The sequence below is a fragment of the Myiozetetes cayanensis genome, unplaced genomic scaffold, assembly GCF_022539395.1.
Source record: "Myiozetetes cayanensis isolate MyiCay16 unplaced genomic scaffold, myiCay2020 scf1, whole genome shotgun sequence".
NCBI lineage: Eukaryota > Metazoa > Chordata > Aves > Passeriformes > Tyrannidae > Myiozetetes > Myiozetetes cayanensis.
Genome location: NW_026086604.1, coordinates 95444890 through 95461252, shown reverse-complemented (window position 1 = coordinate 95461252; position 16363 = coordinate 95444890). Strand labels below are relative to the sequence as shown.

The 16363-nt window shown below is 38.0% G+C and overlaps 1 protein-coding gene across 11 annotated transcripts in view; it reads left to right on the top strand.

Annotated features, from left to right (window-relative positions):
- Positions 1–14968, top strand: part of TNS3 (tensin 3) — a 209142-nt gene extending 194174 nt beyond the window's left edge. For all 11 annotated transcript variants that reach the window (XM_050307116.1, XM_050307125.1, XM_050307109.1 and 8 more), the window contains 7 exons: positions 1167–1262; positions 3994–4071; positions 5772–5849; positions 9616–9784; positions 10750–10818; positions 11012–11038; positions 11677–14968. In XM_050307116.1, the coding sequence (XP_050163073.1) occupies positions 1167–1262; positions 3994–4071; positions 5772–5849; positions 9616–9784; positions 10750–10818; positions 11012–11038; positions 11677–11821 (662 nt within the window). In that variant the 3' untranslated portion in view covers positions 11822–14968. The remainder of the gene's footprint in view (positions 1–1166; positions 1263–3993; positions 4072–5771; positions 5850–9615; positions 9785–10749; positions 10819–11011; positions 11039–11676) is intronic.
- Positions 14969–16363: the final 1395 nt, after the last annotated feature.

The following is a 16363-nucleotide window of genomic DNA, read 5'->3' as shown; positions in this document are numbered from 1 at the left end:
GTTTCATCCCAGAATGCACAAATTTGTTCAGTTTCCTGCAGGTTTTCTTGTTCCAGGCTTCCCCTTCCCATATACCTTGTTATCATTTATTTTTAATGTTGTGAGAGCATAATGGCAAACAATAAACTGTTTGAAAAAGCTATCTTTTCAATATTTACTGAATTAGAAGTTTCTGCTGTCCATATTAATATGTTTATCTGTATTAGTCTGAAAATCAACCCATTGATGTGTTTCCTACTAGATGAGAGTCAAAGGGAGCATTTGCATTTGTTGCTCTTTTGTTAAGGTTTGAATGATTGCATAGTAGCTTTGTCCTGTTGCCGTAAAGTATCACTGTAATTATTTGGAGTGGGATTCAGTTTGTAGTTAGTTGTAAAATACTGTGAATGCATCTTTCAAGAAATAATTAGGTTGCCCTAATTATATGTCTACATATGTATGTATATGTTTAAAAGAATGCTAAATCTCAAGGGAATTTTTCACTGTCTCTTGGACTTTGAATCTCCTCATTACATCCAACTTAACAATTTTGGTTTGTCCTAGTTTCCAGAGATAAAAACGGTCTTTAAAAATCTATTGAAACCTGAGTGTTTCATGTAATATATTTGTTTTCAGGAGCAGAGACTTAGCATAAAACTGCACATATTTTGAAATTTAAAAATTCACTGAAAGACTTGGCATCATTACCTTCATGTAGCTAAATCTTCTATTGTTTTAATCTGGAAAAGTTCTGCAAACAGAACTGTCACTGGAAATTTGAGTATTTCTTCGTAGTTCTACTTTCTTGTCACATTGGTTATGAGCTCTTTCAATGGGCAAGTGCATCAAAATTTCTAACCATTCATTTTCCAAATTTCCTTTCACATCTGTAGTTGTGACCATGCTTGGACATTTTGGACAAGTGTATATTTGGATGTCAGTCACTTATGAATATAAAACCATTTCCTCTGGTTGTCTAAAGTGATCTACTTGCTTATTTATTTGTCACAAAATGGCCTTTTTATTACAGCTTGTAATTTTGCAGCAAAGTACATCCTAATGTGTTCTTCGTGTGCTGTATATAAAACATGGGGCGTCATATGGAAAAACTGCTTCATGAAGACTTGCTAATTTGTGAGAATTGTCAGTTCATTGCTTCTTTACATGAGCTTTCTTTTTCAACACAGTTGGAGATTTCTCAAATGAACTTGTAAGGCATTTTCTAATTGAATGTACTCAGAAGGGGGTACGCTTGAAAGGATGCCCGAATGAACCATACTTTGGTAAGTACTGTGCATCACAGGGACAGAGAAAATGGAAACAGTTTGCATTTGCCAATGCTGACTTCAGTAGAGTGCAAATGATAGAATACTTTGCTCGAGTCCTGATGACTTCTGTAGGAATCCATTGTAAGGTTTTAGGAGCCTTGTACACACTTCCTTAAGTAGATGTGCAGGATGCTGTAGCACAGATGCACATGACCAAGCTTCAAGCAGTCAAGCTTGTCTACCACTGCCAGTGTCGCTGCAGATAGCTGAGCTAGATCACTGTTATGGTTCTTATTGATTCAGGACTTTTGCCTTATTTTGTCCTGTTTATATTTATGCTGTATATGTATATTTTGTCCTGTATATTTATGCTGGCTGAAATGAGACCAGAATGATACATTCACAAAGTACGTTATGCTGTGTCACCCTACGCAATGTAATATGATAACTGTAGTGATCAACAGCCAAACACCTATCTAGCTGCTCACTCATTTGCTTTTCTCAGTGGGGCAGGAGGAGAAAGTAGGATGAGAAGGCTTGTGGGTGGAGATGAAAACAGGGAGATGCTAACCGGTTACTGAGCAAAAGAAACTCAACTTGGGGAAAATTAAAGTCTTTCCAATTAAAATCAATATTCAGACAGCAAGATTTTGAGGAATACATTCAGTGCATCGCTTGGTGTGCAGCTGCAGTGCGAGCTGCAGGTTGAGTGTAAGTGGTGAAAGCCCCAGTCAAGATGCCGTGACTTGCTGACACTTTGTATAACAAAGGGCCTGTGGACCTGTGGTTCAGCCAGGGGACAGGATGCTGAGAGACATGGCAGGAGCCAGTGACTCCCAGATTTTCCTCTGCTTAGACTGTAAGGGTATAAAAGCCCAGGGGTTCCTGTGTTTGGGGTTCCTCCTGAAGGCACACAACTTGAGTTTTTATTTTGTTATTTAGTTTACTGCACCAAGATTAAATTATTTTAAGTGTTGGGATATCTGAGACTTTGCTATGGGAAACCTGGGTTGATCCAGTAAGGAAACTGGTCTGACCGTGAGTGTGGGGTGTGTAGTTCCTGCGAAGGGGCCTCAGTCCCAGCTCACGTGGTGTGACAGTGATAGCCAGAGTGGCTCCTGGATGATTGGTCAAGGAAGTTTCCTTATTCTAAGAAACAAAGACTAGTATGTAAATAGCACTTATCCTTCCCCTTTTCCAAGCTCAATTTCACTGCTTCCCCAAAGACTTCTCATACCCACTACAGGGGGTGGGTGGTGTATGGTCATTACAAAACAGTTCCTCTGCTTCTTTATCCCTCTCCCAGTTTTTACCTGCTGAGATGTGGGCTTTCCCCTGGGGCTGCCACCCTTCAGAAAATCTGTTCCAGCATGTGTTTTCTGTAGACCACGTGTAGACCAGCTCCTTCAGAAAATGTCCATCTGCTCCAATGTGAGGGCCTCCAGAGGCTACAGGGTGTGGAGTGTCAGCCTGGATGTAACCTAACCCTAACCCTCCCACCCCCTGCCACAAGCTTTGTCACAATACACCCAATACATTCATGAAAGGGCCATCTACCATTAAATAAACAAGTGTAAAATGACAAATCCTTTTTAAAGTAAACGTGGATTCAAGTTTGTTAGTGTTTGGCATGAGACTTATTTCAGTTCAGAATTTTTAGTCCATTCCTACCTTGATCTCAGAGTACCTGTTTATGGCACATATGTAACCCTACTAATTATTAGTCTGAGCATCTCCTTATCTCATAATCTTTCAATGTATGCAGCCTCAAAACTGCTTCACAAAATAGGTGGACAGGCACTATCACACGCTTTTGTGGGAAAGACAATGAAGGAATAATAGTTTGGAGTAATTGGTATTTACATTTCTGTAAGAATTGGGTCATCTTTCCATTTCAAAGAAATCTTTGATGGACTGTAAAAATGAGGTTGGGTTTGGTTGAACTGGGATTTTTCTCCAGCACATGGTTATAATGTTTGATGCTTGTTTGTAAATGGGATTGAAGGATGGTTTTTTTGTACAAACAGATTGGCAAATATTGCACTTTCCTCTCACTGCTTAGAGTATAGTATAGACATGCTGATGTTGAGGATGATTATTTTAATTAAGTCAAGTACAAATGACAAAAGCGACTTTGAATAAAAAAAGAAAATTTTAATAGAGAATGAGATGTACCTCACTGCTGCTTTGAATGAAAGGGGTTTTACCCAGACCATCTTTTACACTTTTAGAAGTACAAAACAGAGGTGTGTGTAGACAGAACACTAGACAGTGAAGGTGGCTAAGAGGTAGAACTGCTCAGTCTTTCTCTGCCTCATAATAGAATAGTGACCTCTTGTGTTCTTATCATCTTTATAAGATTTTACTGCGTTTAATGTAGCAGAAGTTAAGAGGTTTGAAAAGAATCTACTGACTGTATTTAGCTTTTTTTTTGTGCTTTCTCCATTTGAAGCAAAGACATTTAGGTTAGGATTTAAGCAGTGTGTTTAAGCAGGGAAAGGGGTATATGATTGTGATTAATGAGTTCAAGATCATCCAACTAGGATGGTGTTGGGAAGCATGAATACACTAAAGTTGACCCAAGATGATCTTGGATCCTTGGTCTCTTGGTACCAGGAGATTTTTTTTTTTTAATGGAAGTAAAAAAAGCCCGTGGTCTATAAAATACTTGAAAGCAAACATAACTTATGCATTCTTTTTGTCCACCAAATTAACTGTGCATGTGATTTTACTTTTCTGATCACAGGGAGTTTGACAGCTCTGGTGTATCAGCATTCCATCACTCCACTGGCGTTGCCCTGCAAGCTCCTTATCCCAGACAGAGGTATGCTTGTTAAGTACAGAAGAGATATACCCAGGCAAGCTCTGCTTCAAAGTGTCAGTGTCCAAAGGCAGGTGAATGTGTCACAAGTTGAGAGCTAAGCAAAAATGCACAGGGAAGCAAGCTGTGTTTTATAAGTGGTTCTTCAGTACTGGTGATGACCCTTATCTTGGGTGTAGTTGTGAACATGCTAGTACTGTGATATTCCAGTCATAAACATCTATACATCATGGAAACCCACACAGTAATCTAGCAGGTAGGAAGACAAATGTACTTCTTAGACATTATATTATGCTCATGTATGGTTAGATTTGACCACTCATTCAGGTCTGAGTGGCAAAAGGGCAAGTAAATAAAGAGCAGAAGGTGCCCTGAGTGTGACACCAGCAGGAAGGACGTAGCAACTTACACAGATTCAAATGTGAGTAAATGATCAAAAAGCCTGTGTTGCTTTGTGGGATTATAATTCTAATTTTGGTTATGGTGATTTCATAAGCCACTTTTAGACAACAGCAAAATGATGCTATGCTTGTCTCATAACACAGTTGTCTGATATTCTCCCACATTAAGTTAACCTCAGATGCATTACTGAAATGTTAAATGTTCTAGGGGTTTTTGACTGAACTCTTTAAACTTTTGTTAAAGACTGCATGTCAGCGTTCAAAAATAGCATTTGATTTATGCAAATACATTAATGAAACCATTTTAGCACAAAAATATGCTATGGTAGATGTGACAAGAGATGTCTTTTATATGGCAAAACAGTGTGGCAGGTGGGCTTATTCTCCTTACCCTCCTCATCTAAAATGGAAAACTACTCTCTGCCAAAGGTACAGGACTGAAACTTTTGCCTTGCCCTGAGTAAACATACCACAGTGAAATTTTATTTTATATTTAGGTTTTAATCCAATTTGATCACATGTTTTAAGATGATCTTCTGTGGGTAATGACAGGATGCAGTGCCTGGAGTATTTAAAGCATCTGGATAACTCTTATAACTCTAGACATGTGAATAGTGTCACAAAGTGTATTATGGTTCTCTTTCTCATTTGAATAGTTTCAAAGCTAGCATATATCATGCTAAATGAAGCAGTAAGTGACATGTTTTTACATGCATTTGTATAACTGAAACAACAAGCTGGTAGATGGTTTTCTCACTAATTTTAACAGTTGGGAGGCAAACATTCCACTGCTGTCTTAAAGGTTGAGATGTTTTTTTTCTACTTAAGGAAGAAGAATGGAGCATTATTTTGTCATCTTCTGAATCAAAATATAATTAATTGAGTTCATCATGGTAACACAAAGTCTTTGTGTATAAATTAGTGTAAATTATACAATGAGATAGTTAAAATTTCACTGTTTAAAATATTTTCAGGTTGTAGTGAGGGAATGTAGCTATAAGTACTGATTCAGTGTGGCATCATGTGTGCCCCTGCAGCATATGCCTATGAAGGCAGGTGAATGTGTCTTCATAAGGAAATAAAGGTTGAGCATCTTGCAGTGTTCAAGGCAAAAAGACCTGATGCAGCACAAACCCCACATAAATTATTATAATGACAGAGACAAGATTGTTTCATGTTTCTGGCAAAGAGTTGGCTAGTAGATGATATCACAGTTAAAAATGCTAAACTCATACTTGAACATGTGCTTTGATTTGTTGATTCAAGTCCATACAAGACACGGACAGTGTTTTCTGTTTACAGATCCCTTGGAGGAGATAGCAGAAACTTCTCCGCAAACTGCTGCAAACTCAGCTGCAGAGCTTCTCAAACAGGGTGCAGGTCTGTTAAACTTTTTCCTTGCATTTGACTGTCACCAAGCTGAAGCTTAGACTGGGCTAAGGATGTGTAAAGGGAGCAGTTAAATTTAGAGTACTGTGTAGAAGTGTAAAGGGCAGAGTGTGGGTATGTACCAGGTTCTTTCTCTGCAGTCCGCTCCTAAGTTCTACAATCATGTGTTTGCTTTCCAGTCATGTATTTCATGAGACTATGAGGTATACAGAGGTTTCTTCAAGCACAGTAGCTTTTAAGCAGTGACATTGCTTTCTTAACTGATGATCTTAGAGAGGATATTTTCAACCTGTGGTTGCAGAGGTTCATGAGCTGTGTCTGAGGTCTGCAAAAGCCAACTAAGGAAGATGTACGGTAAGGTTAAGTTCTCATCATAGGGGTCAACAGTACCACTGGAAAATGCTTACTGTTCTATCAATCTGAAAAAAAACCCCAACAACAACCATACACAATACCCTGTGCTTCACTTGATGCTGTGCTGCATGTTGTTAGGAAATGTCCTGTGTCTTTCCCATTGGATGCTGTTTTAGGGATTCTCATGCATACTGCAACACCCATTCTGGCAAGTTAATTTGCCTTAGCATGGGTTTATTGCTGCGACAGAAGAACGCTGACCAGACTACCTCCAAACAATGTGATGCTATGCGTTGGTACCATCTGTATCGCTCTCAAATTTGCAGCAGCTGTGTAGGGGCAGCTCTGCTGCTTATCTGCTTTGTTTGTGTACAGCTGATCCAGAGAGAGCTATTTAAACAGCCTGTCTGAAAAAGTGTGGTGGCATCCTAACTCACTATGCTGGATATTGCTCTGAGTACCTCTTAGTAATCTTAAGGCTGTCCTAAGAAGAAATGCAGCCACTATGTTATTCTGCTATACAGTGGGTATGCTCACGGAATCATGTCCAAGCCTTCCCTTGTTTTCAGGCTGCTGTGAATTCTCCCTAGGATCTATCTATCCACCGAGTTAGTGCCGTTAGGGCACGAAAATACACTTCATTTGCCGCTCTCCTTTGAGTTTAGTCTACTACTGGAGCCACAAGTGAGTGTTGTGGCCAAGCATGCCTTTCTAAGAATGCTGCCTCATAGCCCTCACCTATTTTAGAGCACTTCTGAAAGAGGCAGTTGCCAAGCTGAGCAGGTTTGGAGAGAATGTTGCTCCTTGCTTGTGCAGCAATCTGCTTTGACTTAAAAATGTGAAGTACTACTTCAAGTGCTGTAATTGAGCAGGCACGTGTGGCTGAGGCAATAGCAAGCCTTCGTGAGGCTGTGCTGGGAGTGAGCACATACTGGCTCACTGGTTGGGGTTTCTTGTGGATGACATGGAAAAAAATGTTGGTTTCTCCTTGCTCAGACAATGCTTTTCAAAGAAAAAGAAATAATTCTTACTTCAGCTGTCATATAGGAGCTGTCATATCATGGATCACTTGGGGTACTTAGTACATTTGTTTTTAACCTGTTTTGTTGTTGTTTCTGTTTTTAAACTTCAAAGCAGATACACTTTCTCCCTGCCTTTCTTCACCCCCCCTTCTCCCACTTCACATGCAAAACATTACATGTTCTCCTAGAATGATTATTTTTTATAGCTGTCTGAAAAACCTAATGAGCATTTCCAGTTATGATCTAAGTGCAGAAGCCTACTAGAAATCCTTTGCTTCTTGGAGAATGACAGTTGATGACTAGAAATCATACAGATAAGAGGCTTTTCCCTAGAACAGACCTTGCTTTATTAAACTTCCTGTTCAGCAACAAAATCTTCTACGGCAAATAGATCATAGTTCTTCATCTCTGTTTCTGCTGATACAGTCCGGGGACTAAGCATTCTAAACAAATCACATTGCCAGTCTAAAAGCAGCATTGTTAAGCTGTTGCTGGTAGCACAGGCGCGCTCCAAAATGCTACGTGTGAAAGACCGAGAGCAGCAACATTGCAGCACAGCTGCATTAAATACTTTGTTAGACCATGCTTGATGTTCTTAAATGAGAAGTCTTTCAGCCTTTCTTACTACCTTTCCTTTCCCATAATCTTTTTAAGATGGGAATCTTTGCACTTTCGAACACTTTTGAAAAGGGTTTCATTTATTATTTTTTGTGGTACAGAAGTAATCTACTGTATTTGGTAACTGCTTTTTGAACTATCAAAAAGAGCGATCTAGATAAAATGCTTGGTGATTTAATTTAAAAATAAAACCTGAATACAGTCTGTTGACACCATTGCACTGTGTGGCAGAAGAGGTCACAGAAGTGGTGATGTGTGTGACTGTGAAAAAAGGGAAGCTTCCTGTGGTGGGAAAGACTCACAGAATAATGAAGAGCTTTAGATCTGTATCAACCATACACAGTAGTGAGGTGAGGAGAGCTTATGGTTTGGAATGTTATTTACAGTTTTAGGTTGCTACTCATCATCTTGAATCCCTCTGTGCATTGATTCCAATGAAAGTTATTGAAACTATCGCACCACTGTGCAAATACATTTTGGAAGTTTTACCCCTGCAAATCAAATAAATCAAATCTCATGATCTTTCACTGATAGACTCCAGAGCTTGAAGTTACTGGGCTAATCATTGTGCTGGAATCGAATTTAGGGTTATGCAGTCTTCAACTGTGTGATTATTTGGTTGTTTTGAAAGTACCAATGTCTAGCTCTATGGAGATAGTAATAGGAGAAAGCTTAAGTCTTGATTACAGAATAGCCATATGAAAAGAGAAACCATTAGATTTAATTTGATCTTTGCTTTCATAATGTTGGCAAGCCAAGCTAAACTGCTAAACAAATTAAATATTAGCATGGTAATTTGTACATGTCAGCTGCCAGAGTTGTAAATTCTGTCCTGGATACCTACCCAAATGTTTTTACCAAACACAAAATCTGTTGGTACCAGTGCTTAGCTGTGGATGTGTGTAATCATTCTTGCTTTTCTTAATCTGTTTGTAAATTTGATGTTACACCACAGTCCCAAAGTAAGCATGTGAATAATTCTATTAATACTGTATGATAGTAAGTCATACTGGACAATGTTGGATAGCGCTGTACTATGTAGTATTATATAGTACTATAGTATTATTATTATTATATTTATTATATAGTACTACTGTATAATGCAATATAAGATTAGTACATATTTTCCTAGTGCTCACTGCGGATTTGATACAAAACCAGGTGAAAGAAGTAAGTATTTGGCAGCCTTAGAAACCAATGAGCATCTATTTTATGGAGATATTTCAGAAGGTACTAATATCTCTTGGAGAAAAATAGTGCTTTTAGAAGTAAGCACATGCTGAAGCAAAGAATAGGTCTAAAAATATATGTCAGTAATTTTTATCAGTGGTTTTTTTTGCCCTGAAATCAGTAAACATACAAAACATTATGGAATTAATGAGAAGCAAGCTTTGCAACATCTCTCAGTTCTTTCTGGGGTGAAAACATTCTTGTCTTGTCAAACAAGTGAATGGTTTCCTTTAAATATAGTTTAAATACTATTTGAAACTGAAAAATGTTTGAACGTATGCTGCAAGTGTGTATTTTCTAATTGGCTGATGTATTTGAACTTAAAAGCAAAATATTACCCCTTCTTTCCCCTCAGGAAAGCCTTTGCTCCAGTAGTCCCTACAAGTGTACTCTCTGGTGATGTCTTGTATTTATTTAAATTTCAGGATCTGTGGTTAATATATAAATATAGTCATTAGCTTTAATATAATGGTATTAAAAAGGGAGAGCAAAATGCCTATGACCTTTAAAGTCTTTCCCCTCTTTCGTTACAGCATGTAATGTTTGGTACCTGAATTCAGTGGAGATGGAGTCCCTCACAGGCTACCAGGCAGTACAGAAAGCCTTGAGCTTGACACTGATGCAAGATCCTTCTCCTGTCTCAACCGTTGTCCATTTCAAGGTGTCTGCACAGGGAATCACACTGACAGATAATCAAAGAAAGTAAGCAAAAGAGGGATGGGAAGAGAATATCCAGCCCTGTCCCCAGCAAGTGTTGGCTGCTGTTGATTTAATGTTCCTAGTTACATTCTGCACATTCTTCATTCTTAGAGGATACTAGGATTATCTAAAGAGTCGTGGTGACAGTGTAAGCTGGCTGTAGTACTGGAGCTATGGACATTGGTAGTATTTAAGCTATGTACATTACTTCCACATGGCATATTTTACCTCTGGAAGGTCATTTTGCCATGGCATTTTTTTGTTGCTATTTCTTATGAAAAGGGAAAGTAATGGCTTTACCAGCATTTGATATTGAACCTACTCATGAAATAATTTATCTTCACAGTGTCTTTCACTAGTATCACCAAACAGACTTAAGCAGATGCTGTGTATCTCCAGTATTTGAAACAGTGCTTTGGATAGCCTGTAAAAAACTATGATAAAAAGTTAATTTATATTTACTTCATACTAAATACTTAGGCTACCATGAACTCTTTCAATTTGAAAAATGACAAAGAAGGGACAACAGGAATTTGTTATAGATTAAAAAAAAAAAGTGCCAGACTTCTTAATCCTATGGGGTCTGCAAGCCCCATAGGTTTGTAGCAGATCAAGGACAGAACCTTAAACTGTAATGCTTAGGAGTATGTATATTTTGAAATGTAACATAATCAAATCATGCACAAGTTCCAAGAAGCTGCATTTTGCACTAACATTGTATCTAAAGGGCCAGTTTTTAGAATACTCCTAAGTCTTTTTTCTTAGCTTGAGGGTCAGTTTTCCTTTGGTTCAAAAAGTTCACGTTGCTTGAAGCAGTTCAGGTGGCTTTCAAAGTCATTCAGAAATAGCAAAAAGGATCTATTTTCATTGTTAAGACTAAAAATAATTAATTTTTCAGATCTGTTTATTGCTTAAAATTTTAAGCACCTTAAATGTTTCTGAAATTTGCTCTCTTTCTTCCTATCCAGACTCTTTTTTCGGCGACATTATTCAGTCAATACTGTTATTTTCTGTGCTTTGGATCCACAGGACAGAAAGTAAGGAAGATAAGCAGTATTTTTAATACGCTGTTTGTATTGTTGATCTACTAAAAAAAAAACCCCACCCCTCCCTCCCCAACAAAACAAAAAAAAACCACACAAAAACAAACACCCCCCCAACCAAAACTAACATAGGTTTCATTTTTGTTTCTCCTTTTTTTTTTTTTTTACTGCTTTCTTAATGGACAAGATGGATGAAAGATGGCCTTTCTGCAAAGTAAGTGGACACCTGTATGAGTCTCTTTTAACTGAATGTTTTAGGAGTATCATTAAAGTGATCAGTTTTTCGGTGTTCTAAATTACTTTTGTCAGAGATGTAGAAGGGAAACCAGCTGTTCAGAGACATAAGTCTCAGCCCACTGTAATTAAGCAAATATTGTTGTCCCCCTTTAACCAAAAGAAATAACCTAAACAGAGAGGTTCAGGCACTTGTTTCTGGAAAGTGAAGAAGAGTAAGAAAGAAAGAGATGGTCTAAGTCCTTTTTACAGTAGTCTGTCCACTGAGATTCGTGTCCCTCAGAAACCTCTCTGTAGGCAATCCCTGATACACCACACCACACCCTCCCCACGGTAGGTAAGAAAACAGCAGAATTGATTCAGATTAAATATATCCCAAGGGTCAGCAGCACTTCTCTGACAACACACAGAGTAGAAGGAAGGGGACAGTCTCCTTCTCTGATTCTTTCCTGAGATGTCTGGTCCATCTGGACCACTGTGTTTAGCAGTCATATGGGGGCTCTGTCCATCAGAACAGAGGAAGTCTGGTTTATGTGCTTCATTTCTGCAGTATCATTTTGAAGAGAGGTGATGTCTGTCTGTCTGTTCTCTGACATACTTTGATTGCTGCCCTTGCAGAGTGTTTGGGTTCATTGCCAGGAAGCAAGGCAGTGCCACAGACAACGTATGCCACCTCTTTGCAGAGCACGATCCAGAGCAACCTGCCAGTGCCATTGTGAACTTTGTATCAAAGGTCATGATTGGATCCCAGAAGAAGATCTGATGCCTTTTCTTCCATCCTTGATTTAGAGCTCTTCGCTGACTTCACTGAAGGAAATCACTGTGAGAAGGAGAAAGGATATTCAGCAACAGTCTGAACCTTGTTATTCCCAATAAGGAAAGCAGAGGATGGTCTGTGTACTGTATTTGCAAGACTTCAGGCTTTTATTTGAAGATGCCTCTGACTTCACAAAGCATTATTTCTTTGTTTTTATATCAGAGAATTAAAAAAGCTGGGTGCCACCCAAACCCATGTAGCCCATACCTGTATGAAGCATAAATGAAGAAATTTTCTCCTGAAGGGTTTCTAATGTATCTTCATGTGCTGTTTCTCATCATTTATTGGAGCAGAAATGCTCATTAGATTGTGCTACTTTTTTGTTCAGAAAGTATATAACCTCCACAAACACACTTGCCGTGGTTGCATCAGTGGTAGCTATAGACCTTGCAAACATACTCTTTAGAGAATGATCGTCTGAGGAAGACTATTTGCTCTTCCCTTCGTCTTTGTGATCAGTGATGGGAACTGAATAGAGAAAGGGGAAGATGTATGTGAAGAGAAGGTTTGTGCAGGTTGTTTTCTGATAAGAAAGGAGTGGCAGTTGGAATATTCAATAAGATAGCTCTATATTTAGTGTTAAGAAGGCTGGGCTGGTTTACTTTGAAAATTTTTAAATAAGGGAGAAGTTGCAGAACAAAAAAAGTTTGTGTGGAAATCTGTAATTAGGGAAGTTTGTATTGTCTATACAAAGCGCTAAGCAGGGAAGATTCTGCATTTCAATAATTACAGGATAACAATGAGGGGAAAGCAAAGAGGAAAATTGTATAATTTATGTATTTCTACCTGTGCCAGATTATTTATAGTAGATCTCAGGTCTTGATATGTCATACAGGTCATCTGAAACTATATGATTGCTGAGCTTTGCCTCTTTACTTATTTTGTGTAAGTAAAAGTGTGTATAACCTGTATAGAGACATTTTTGTGTTACAGTGACAAGATACATCGAGTTTTCTGTCTCTGCAGTACTGATTTGGTAGTAACATTTGTTCCCCTATCTAACACTAATTATATTTGTGGGTTCTTTTGCCCCATTTTTATTGAATATTTGAGGATTTTTTGGCTTTTTTTTTTTATCAGTAGGAACTATTTTTGATTTATAATTCCTCGAGTCAGGAAATCCGAAAGCGAATGGAATTCATTTTGTTCCTCTTTCCCATTTCTTGAGAGCATTTATGTCATGATTTCTACAACCATCACTCATATCTCGATATCTTTCTAGGCACATTGATACTTGAAATGCATAAGAATGCTAGTTAGCTTTACAGAAAATTGATACAGTAGGTTACAGTGGAAGCGTGCGCAAGGGGAGTGAGCCTCTGAGGTCTAGTGTGTAATTCCTATTCACTCAAAAAGAGCAGTACTGGACCCCTGTATGAGAACTAGTGGTAATAAAGGAGCTTTAGTGTTCGCAAGTGCTGAAAAGTTTCATTGCCTCTATTTCTTTCCTGTGTGGCTGTAAACATTATATTCATCACATGAGGAATAAAATGATGTGCTGAATACTACATGCTGAATGCCTGAGCCACTGGATTAACTAGTAACTGTACTCACTTTTAGATTTTAATCCTTTTATCCACTGTTACTAAGTAATGGTTAAATGGAATGAGAAACTCTGGTTGGGCTATATTTATTTGATATTTTATATCAATTTGAGCTACATTTGTCCTGTATAAAATATGATGGGGTTTTTTAATAGCTCTCTTTCTATTTCCTGAAGTATTAGGACCATGAAACCTTACTCAGTGACCAAAACCAAAGTGTTTTATTTGTCTAACTATGAATTTTGTATAAATAACTTTATGTTTTTTAAAAGGAAGGGGGTAGGGAAGAGAGGGAAAGAGAAGAAAGATTTGAAGTTTAATGTATTAGGCCCAGAAAATGGTGTATTAGTAGCAGTGGGCATTGGAAGTCTGTGGAAGGGTGAAGCAATCCAAAGTGCAGTAGCTACCATTGAAGCAACAAAGGCAAGTACCTCTGATTTTAACAGTTCTGTTCTTCTGGCACAGAGGTATACTACTGAGAGTTTATGTACCATCCAAAAGAAGAATGCAGTTCTTACTTCCAGGAGTTCTGTTCCTTTTTAAAAATGTGAGGACAAGTTTTCTTTTAATACTCTTTTGGTGTACAAAGATTCCAGTTGCCTAATCTAGTCAGCCAGTCAGAGCCCAGAGAATTTCTTCAGCTGACATCTCAGTTAGATTTAAGTCTCAATTAGATTTAAATCTGATGTGTTGTGAGCATTGAAATGAGGAAGAATTTTTTACTCTATTTTTTCACTTCTGTAGATAATACTTAAATTTTAGTGTGTCTTCTTAGACACCAAATGTTGGCCTTTGGGCTGAAAATAAACTGTCTTTTTTCTCGTGTATTGTTGTTTCCATTCAGGGCCTTATTTTTTATTCCTTGTGCTTTTTCAAGGTCTGCTAAATTCAAAAGCATAAGGGATTGAATGCTGAAACTCCTGGTGACATTTCCTGGGAGTTCAGCTCTACTTGGTAAGTGGGAAAAGAGAAGTTACCCTGTTTCTAAGGGAAGTTTTCTGTTATGCATTTCTTTGGATGGTATAGTGCCATGTGCTCTTGCTTTTTAATGATTTAAGAAATGCACAAAGCAAAATAGTTCAGTATGTACCATCATGTAGTGTATGTGGAAAGATATTCATGGAACTTATATGTCCAAGGGAAATACAAGACTAAATCTTTAATACAGCACTTTTCTTTCAAGATTTTTGGTAGATGTGTATATGCAGTTTCATAACTAATGGCAGCAAGTTGACACGTGCATTTAACCAGACTCCTATTAACATAGTTAGTTAATATGCTACTATAATCATACAGTGTTAAACTACAAAAATGCTAAAAGCCATGTTTTTAATTAAATGGTTTCAGTGTATCCAACGGTATCATTAAAAATTTAATGTTTCTTTCTTGGTTTTTCTATTAGTGAAAATTTTTACTTTTTTCTTGAAACTGTAAAGAAGCATCTGAAGGTCTGCAGTATATAAATGAATGTTCTCTAAATTCTTTGTATAGTCATTTTCTCTGCTCTTCAGATACCACCTCTTTCAGATTATAATAAAGTTACAATTGTGAAATTCCACAACACAGTGTGACATGGCCATCTGTTCTGAATGAAAGTTACCTTCTGATATTCAAAACCAGCTAATGAGCAAAACGTTCTTCGTGAATTAAGAATAGGTTGCGTGCTGGGGTTTAGTTTTAAGAAACACTTGAGATTTATTTCAAGGACTTGACTTCGCATGAGTCTGTGTTAGTGGTTCAAGTCGGTTAAAGCATGTGATTTTCCTAGTTAATTTGTGGTTATAATGATATAAAAGTACCTTTTGTCTGCATTGCTTATTTCAGTGTAAGAAGGAAGAATGTGATGTCATATTCTGAGATGCTGTACCCATTTAACTCTATCTCCACAGTGATTATGCTGGAAAACCTTTCAGAGGAGCACGAGAGGAGATGAGAAATCTCACCCCTGGCTGAAATAGGTTCAAAATCAGTGCATTAGCCATACATTGAAGCTTGAGTAATATACATGCTTTATCAGGATTATTTTGGAGACTGATATGTCATGCTGATATGTCTGGTATGTCATGGTGATGCCTTTTCTATGAGGCATAGGCTGGCAGGAGTTTTTCATTCAGTATGCTTTATGTCTTTCATCACTACAGGCTGTTGTGAGGTTTATGTGTGGGCATAATGCAATGGAGTTATTAATGAAAGTATTAGTTTTTATTGGAATGCTTTATAATGTGGAACAGATGACAAGGATGCAACAGCAAAATGAATCTGTGCCAAAGGTCCAGTCTCTCCTGTTAAACTCTTGTCCTTGAACTTGAATGCCATTGTGCACGTGTGCTGCTCTTGAGTGCATTTGAAAGGGTCTGTTTGCTCTAGTGGATGAAAATCTGCTTTCAGTATTCATCCTAGATGTATTCACAACTAGTTTATATGCAGTGGTTCTTATGCCAGCATTGTGTCTTAGCATGAATAACTGTTTTCTCCCTGAGGTATTTATAGCAAGAGATCTGACCCCCCTTCAGTCCCTCAGTCTTCCTTTGGCAAGGCTAAACAAGTCAGCACTCAGCCCTTATGTGTTTTTGTGTTTGAAAGGGTCAATAAAAAATTCCTTTGGAGGGATTTTTAAGTGAACAGTGAGACTCCTTAAAAAGGTGCATAAGAAAACTTGGCCCACCAAGATAGGTAGAGTAAATCCCTCATCTGCTTTTGCTGTTTACACCTAGCACAAAGGTTACATCAGGCAGCGTGCACAAAGGAAATTACAAGGGCGAGTAGCTAAAGAAGTTCTTAGTGCCCACAAGTCAGAAACAGAAAGCTTGCAGGAATCCTAGCAAATCTGGCAGACTACCAAGTGGGCAAAGGGGAGCTTTTTAGAGAATTTAGGGATCTTGCTGAATAACTGAGAAGGAATTTGCAGTACATGTCACTGCAAGGGGCATCAAACCAGAACTAT